The 6,321-nt window shown below is 25.1% G+C and overlaps 1 protein-coding gene across 1 annotated transcript in view; it reads right to left on the bottom strand.

Moving 5' to 3' along the window:
• LOC107450569 (small conductance calcium-activated potassium channel protein 1-like) overlaps positions 1–6,321 on the bottom strand; it is a 640,664-nt gene that overhangs the window by 26,880 nt on the left and 607,463 nt on the right. Inside the window, exon 9 of the mRNA XM_071188289.1 lies at positions 3,174–3,309. Coding sequence (XP_071044390.1) covers positions 3,174–3,309 — 136 coding nt within the window. The remainder of the gene's footprint in view (positions 1–3,173; positions 3,310–6,321) is intronic.

Raw genomic sequence — 6,321 nt, 5'->3', positions numbered from 1 at the left:
TGTTAACTAATCTACTTAAAAAATAAAATGATCAATATGATTCTCTTCGACCTGTTAAATATTTGCTGCTCTTCTCTCGTTTTCTTTTTTTGGTAAGAGGGAAATTTCCTAAATTCGGAATTAGGTATGAAGGATTTGTGAATTATGTTCCGTTTCAATAGTATTTTTAACGTTTAATACACTAAACAGTTTAGTTGAATCTGTTTATTAACTAAAATCTTTTTAAAAGATTTTAGTCAGATCTCTTAATTTGGCAGTTAATATTCTTCAAATAAATGTGCTTTTGGAAAGTTATTACGTTGCACCCATTTTAGTTGTGGAAGAGAAAAAAAGATACATTAATATAACAAGACAGGTTAAACAAATGGGATTTTTTCAACAATTATTGTGAAATAGATTGCAATTGTGAGAAATAAAGAGTATACTCTCAATTTGTCTATGATTGCGCACCCACATTTAACTTAACTGACATATATTATAGGGAGCCTTACAGATATGAGCTTATCAAACAACGCATCCAGACAGGAAGAGAGAAAATTTTATTTGATTAAGAGCGATTGTTTTTTAATACTTTTGCCTGTGAAACATCTATGTTTTCATTAATTGTTGCTAGCGCACATTTAGCATCTGCTTTGTACTTATTTATATGTTAAATTATTTGTGCCAACTCAATATATTCTAGTGACTCCAATTGGCTGGACCAATTTAATTGTAAATGCATATTTCTTTCAAGTGCACGATTTGTAAAATATTGTTATGTGATTTTTAAAAAAAAAAATGACAAAATTATTATGGTTTATTACAAATTTTGATGTTTAACTGGGTTTAAGCACAAGCTGAAAAAAATGAGCTTACTGTAAGTATATAAATAAATATATATATATACAAAAAGGAAAAAAGCACGAAAAAAATTAAGAAAAACAATAATAATGATATTTTTACTTATTGTGTTCTTTTCTATTTTATTTGTTGTAATTTTTTCGCAAAATTTTTTTTGAGTGCTTCTCACACTATTGTATTGATATATTTTGCTTTGGCTATATTGATACAATATTAGAAAGCACTCCTTTTTGTGGATATAATCGTGTGAGATGATGAAAAGATTATATCTTTTATTTTTCAGATTTTTATTCCTTTTTTCATTTTTTTTCGCCAGTTTCTTGTTATATATATTATTATTTTTCTTTCCCCCTTTTTTTCATTGTTCTGTAATTTTTTCCATGTTCTCTCTACATTTTAATCTGTTAGATCATAGGAATTATATTTTTACTAAAATATAAAATCCAAAAAAAGTAGCTTAAATTTTTTTTAACCATAAATTATTAAGATTGTAAATATATTATTTCTTACTTATTTTGATCAAAATTAATAGAGAATAACTAAAAAACTGTCAAAAATAGGTTTAATAAAAATTCTACATCAAAAATATATAGATGTTGGCTACGTATTTATTATTTCTTTTTTAGTTTTACCAATAAATGTTTCGCTATTTTTCTCGAATTGATTTGAACTATATTTGGGGCCATACGAAAGTTAAATAAATTTTGATCATGGTACCCTATTTGTGGAAACGATGTAAGATATGTTCTAACTTATAAGATCGAATTTCATTTGGAGTAAGAAAAAACGAAAGCTGATTTAAAGGGCAGAAATGTGATTTTAAGGAACAGAATAATTTTGCAAAACTTCGTACGTAAAATAACTTTCCAAATATATATTGTTATGATAAGCGGATCATTCATCATTATTTTGCTTAAAATCGCTTTTGAGTTTATTTTTTCCAAAATATTCGTCTTTCCGAACAATTTCTTACTCCAGTTTATATTTTATCATTTTTTCCCGTTCGACAAGTCCGCCATTTTTCTTTCTTTGGTCCTTTTATCAGACAGTAGTCGTCCACTTAATGATTTATGAGCAAGAAGTTATGGACCGTTCTCCAAGTTTTTGTTATCCTTGAAACAGGAAAAAAAAAAGAACTTTGAACATTCTTTAGTTTTAAATAGTTTTCGTAGGCAAAGTTTTAACCACCATCACAATATGAACAAAATTCACTTTTCATTTTTTAAAATTATATTTGTAATTTATTATCGTTGTAAGAAATGGAAATATGTAACAGTACGAAAATAAACTTTATTACTAACAGTTTTTATGGTTAATATTATGAACCCTCTGATTCCAGGTAACTGAAATATTTGTTGTCTGTTTGTTTATAATTTTGTTAAGAATAATTATAATAATAATAATAATTAAAATAATGATAATTATAATAATAATAATAATTAAAATAATGATAACTATAATAATAATATTACAATGATAATAATTATAATGGTTTTAATAATAATAATATAATAATAATAATAAACTTATTTGAATTTTGTTATAGAGCTGAAGTTGTGATCTGCATAGTAATGAAACAATTTATAACAACATTTCTATTCTATTTTTATATGCTTTATCAGCGCATTATAATATAGTTAACTCAAAAAAAGCATAACTCTTTGACGTAGAGGGGACCAGTTTCTGATTTTCCAATCCAGCGGTGTTTAACGACTTGCTCCCTTGTTTAGGATTTTTTTTTAAATAAAAAAAAAACTTGATTTTTGACATTGTGTTAGTTTAGGTGACAAATTTTAAAAGAAATAGAAATTTTATTATAATTGAGATTAACTACGGCCAAGATTAAAATTTCAAAAAAAAAAGAAAAAGAAAAAAAAGAGCACAATGTTGAAGGTAGCTAGATTGTGAATAAGCTACAGGTCTTCTTTATATATACTTTTCCCGATTTTCTAATTACAGGTAAAAATATATTTTGGTATTTTTGGTAAAAAACAGTCTTTTACTTACTTAAAAAAAAAAAAGTCTGTCGGAATTATATTTGTACTAAAACATAATATCCAAAAAAGTAGTTTGAATTTTTTTCATTCATATTCAACAATATATCAATAATTGATATCGTAAATTAAAAAAAATTCAATTGATGAATTATTGTTTCTCTTAAATTTAAATAATTAAAAGTGCAAATTTGAAAAATATTTAGTGATTATTTTTATGTAATATTTATATATATTTTGTGTAATATTTTCTAATTAAAAATTTTGCGACCGTGCTTTCCAAACTAATAAAGAGTTACATTATTATTACATTTCTTGATAAATTAAAAATGAACTTACCATAAGACCCGTACTGACAGAGATGCCGCGGCCACAGTAAGTGTTGGGCACTATGTCGCCGTAACCGACAGATAGGAAAGTAATGGCCGTCAACCACATAGTGTTTAATAAGTTCGCGTGTTCTTCGTCGTGATATCTAAAAAAGAAATAATTTTCATTTTATTATATTTCAATTGTTTTTCAAAATATATTATTTTAATTTTATTAAATTTCTGTTTGCTTTTAAAAGAAAATTAAATTACTTTCATTTACTATATTTTAGTTGTTTTTCAAAATGAATTCCAAATTATTTTCATTTTACTATTATTCTACTATTTTTAAAAAAATAAAATGAATAATATGTGTTCAAAAGGAAAAATATGTTATGTTTTGAACACATGCTATAACATATTTTCAAAATGAATAATACATTATTTTAATTTTACTATATTTCTGTTTGTTTTTAAATGAAAATTAAATTATTTTCATTTACTATATTTTAGTTGTTTTTCAAAATGAATTCTAAATTATTTTCATTTTACTATTATTCTACTGTTCTTTTAAAAAAAAATGAATGATAATTTATTTTCATTTTACTAGAATTCTATTTTTAAATGAAAACTAAATTATTTTCATTTTATTTCATTTGAAATGTTTCTCAAAAAGAAAAATATTTAGTTTTTATAATTTTGTGTTTCGATTGTTTTCCTAAATAAAATAATAAATTATGTTAATTTTACTATATTTCAATTGTTTTTCGAACAAATAATTTTGTTTAGCTGCCAAAAATGCACATGCAGGGTGTTTCAAAAATATTGGTCATCCCAATGATAGTCGAAGACTTTAAGCATCAGTTTAGGAAAAATAGAAGATGATAGAAATGTAAGGTTTGCTGCGTTCTGCTTTGGAAACGGGAGAATTTATTCCCCCTAAATTTAAAGTATGTTACAAAGACCGTTAATAGATGACATTGCTATGTGGAAAAACTATATAACAAGGCTTTTTGCTACATGTCAGATTATTCTAACTAGAATATTTGCACATGATTCAGTAAATTTTGTATTTAGACTATACCACGCTGTTGTTGCAAATAATATTTTTAAAAACATTATTTCATAGGTTTTCTCAGAAGCGTCCGCTACTGATGAGCTTTCGTAATTAATTTGTTGGGGATAAAACTAGCTTCCTTAACAGACGCAGCAAACCATATATTTCTGTCTAGGCAATTTTTTTGAATACCAGTACAAGCAAATACTAATAATTTTTCATTGTTGATGTAAGTTTTCGAAATAACAAGTCACAAAAGCAAATTAAACTTAACTCGGAAGACGTGATTAGTTTCTGAAAATATGATATAAATAGTTAGAGGTCAGTGGAAGGGCATGATATGAAAAGTGCTAATTTAGTGTACTATTTAAAAAAATATCATTGGCGAGTTTTTAAACCTAGACAAAGTTCGAAATGCGTGTTTACGAAAATGGACAGAGCTCGAAATGCGTGTTTACGAAAATGGACACAGCTCGAATTACGTGTTAACGAAATTGGACAAAGTTCAAAATGCGTGTTTACGAAAATGGACAGAGCTCGGAATGCGTGTTTACGAAAATGGACAGAGCTCGAAATGCGTGTTTACGAAAATGGACACAGTGCCAAATGTGTGTTTACGAAAATAGACGAAGTTCAAAATGCGTGTTTACGAAAATGGCTGTAGCACCTTATCAGTTTTCAATTCAAATTTAACAACTAAATAGGGAATTGAGTGCTTATTTTTTCTTTCCTATTTAAGCACTGAGCATAATCATTACGGGACTAAGTCCCGGATTTCAGGGTTAATGAGGGGTTAGGCATATTAGTTACTGATGTAACTTTTCATGGGATGTCTTAGTATTTAGAATTCTAAACGATAAAGGGAATTATAAGACTCTAAATTCCTACATCATAAATTTACTACGACTATTATTAATTTATAGCATACGTCTCAACCTTGACAAAACAACTGTTGACTTTTAAAGTCTTTTTTTAAAATTTTTTTAAAAAAAGGTTAATTTAACAAAATGTGCTAAGTCATTTATTCTAATGGACGATATTATATCATGAATTTATTTGAATTCATTAATTTATTCTTTAAAAAAGAGAAAATATATTAATAAAAAATGTTTGAAAAACAGAATTAAATGCGATTTCCATTTTCGTAAAAACGTATTTCGAGCTTTGTCCATATTTAAAAATTCCCCTACGATATGTTTCGGCATAGAAACATCCTATGAAATACTTGAATACTTTTTAAGCATTCAAGTAACTCAAATAATTTTTTTTCAAGTATAAATTCTTAAACTTAAAAATTGTTCAACCTTCACAAATAATAGTTAATTGAAATTAGAAATTCACTAACGTGTCATAAAGTATTGGCAATTAGATAAAAAGATTGATTTCTGTGCTTACTGCACAAGAAGTTTTGTATAGTATCAAGAGGATGAAAGATTATTAATATTAAAATTAATCATGGAAAGATTATTAATATAAAGATTTGTTAGAATCAAAAGAACGTAAGATTAATTTTTATATTTAAAATATATAATATTTTTAACAATATTACAAATATATTTAAGTTCAGACAAAAATGCTAATTAAAGTAACTTCAATTCATAATTCAATTTTCTAAAATATAATTAAGCATTGTTTTTTTTCATAGTAATTAAAATACTTTCTTGAAATTGCATTCGAACAGAGAATAGATAATTTTTATGTAAAGAAAAACTAGATGGCAGCACTAGGGTTTAAAGAAAAATGAGTCTTCCTTCCAATGTGAGTTGAAAATTTTGGTATCAAACAAATTAATGCTTTATTATTAAATAACTAAAAATTATTAAATGAATGTTAAAATCTTCTTCCTTTATTTGAAAGGAATATAAATGTTGTTTTGAAAATAAATAAAAATTATGAGAAAAAATTTAAATTATTTTAGTATGCTTTTTAATTTTTAAGGAATCTCATTGAAAATTCTTTAATTTAAGAGAAAATTAAAATTTTCCAAATTTCTACTCCAATAAAAGTTTACGTCTTTTTGAAGATTTTTTAATTGATTTTAGGGTATTTATTAGCATTTAAACGAATAATTCAAAAATAAATAATTAGAAAATTTGCAGAAATATTTAAAAATGTAAATTTA

The sequence above is a fragment of the Parasteatoda tepidariorum genome, chromosome X2 (genome assembly GCF_043381705.1).
Source record: "Parasteatoda tepidariorum isolate YZ-2023 chromosome X2, CAS_Ptep_4.0, whole genome shotgun sequence".
Lineage (NCBI taxonomy): Eukaryota > Metazoa > Arthropoda > Arachnida > Araneae > Theridiidae > Parasteatoda > Parasteatoda tepidariorum.
This window is presented reverse-complemented; position numbering and strand designations above follow the sequence as displayed.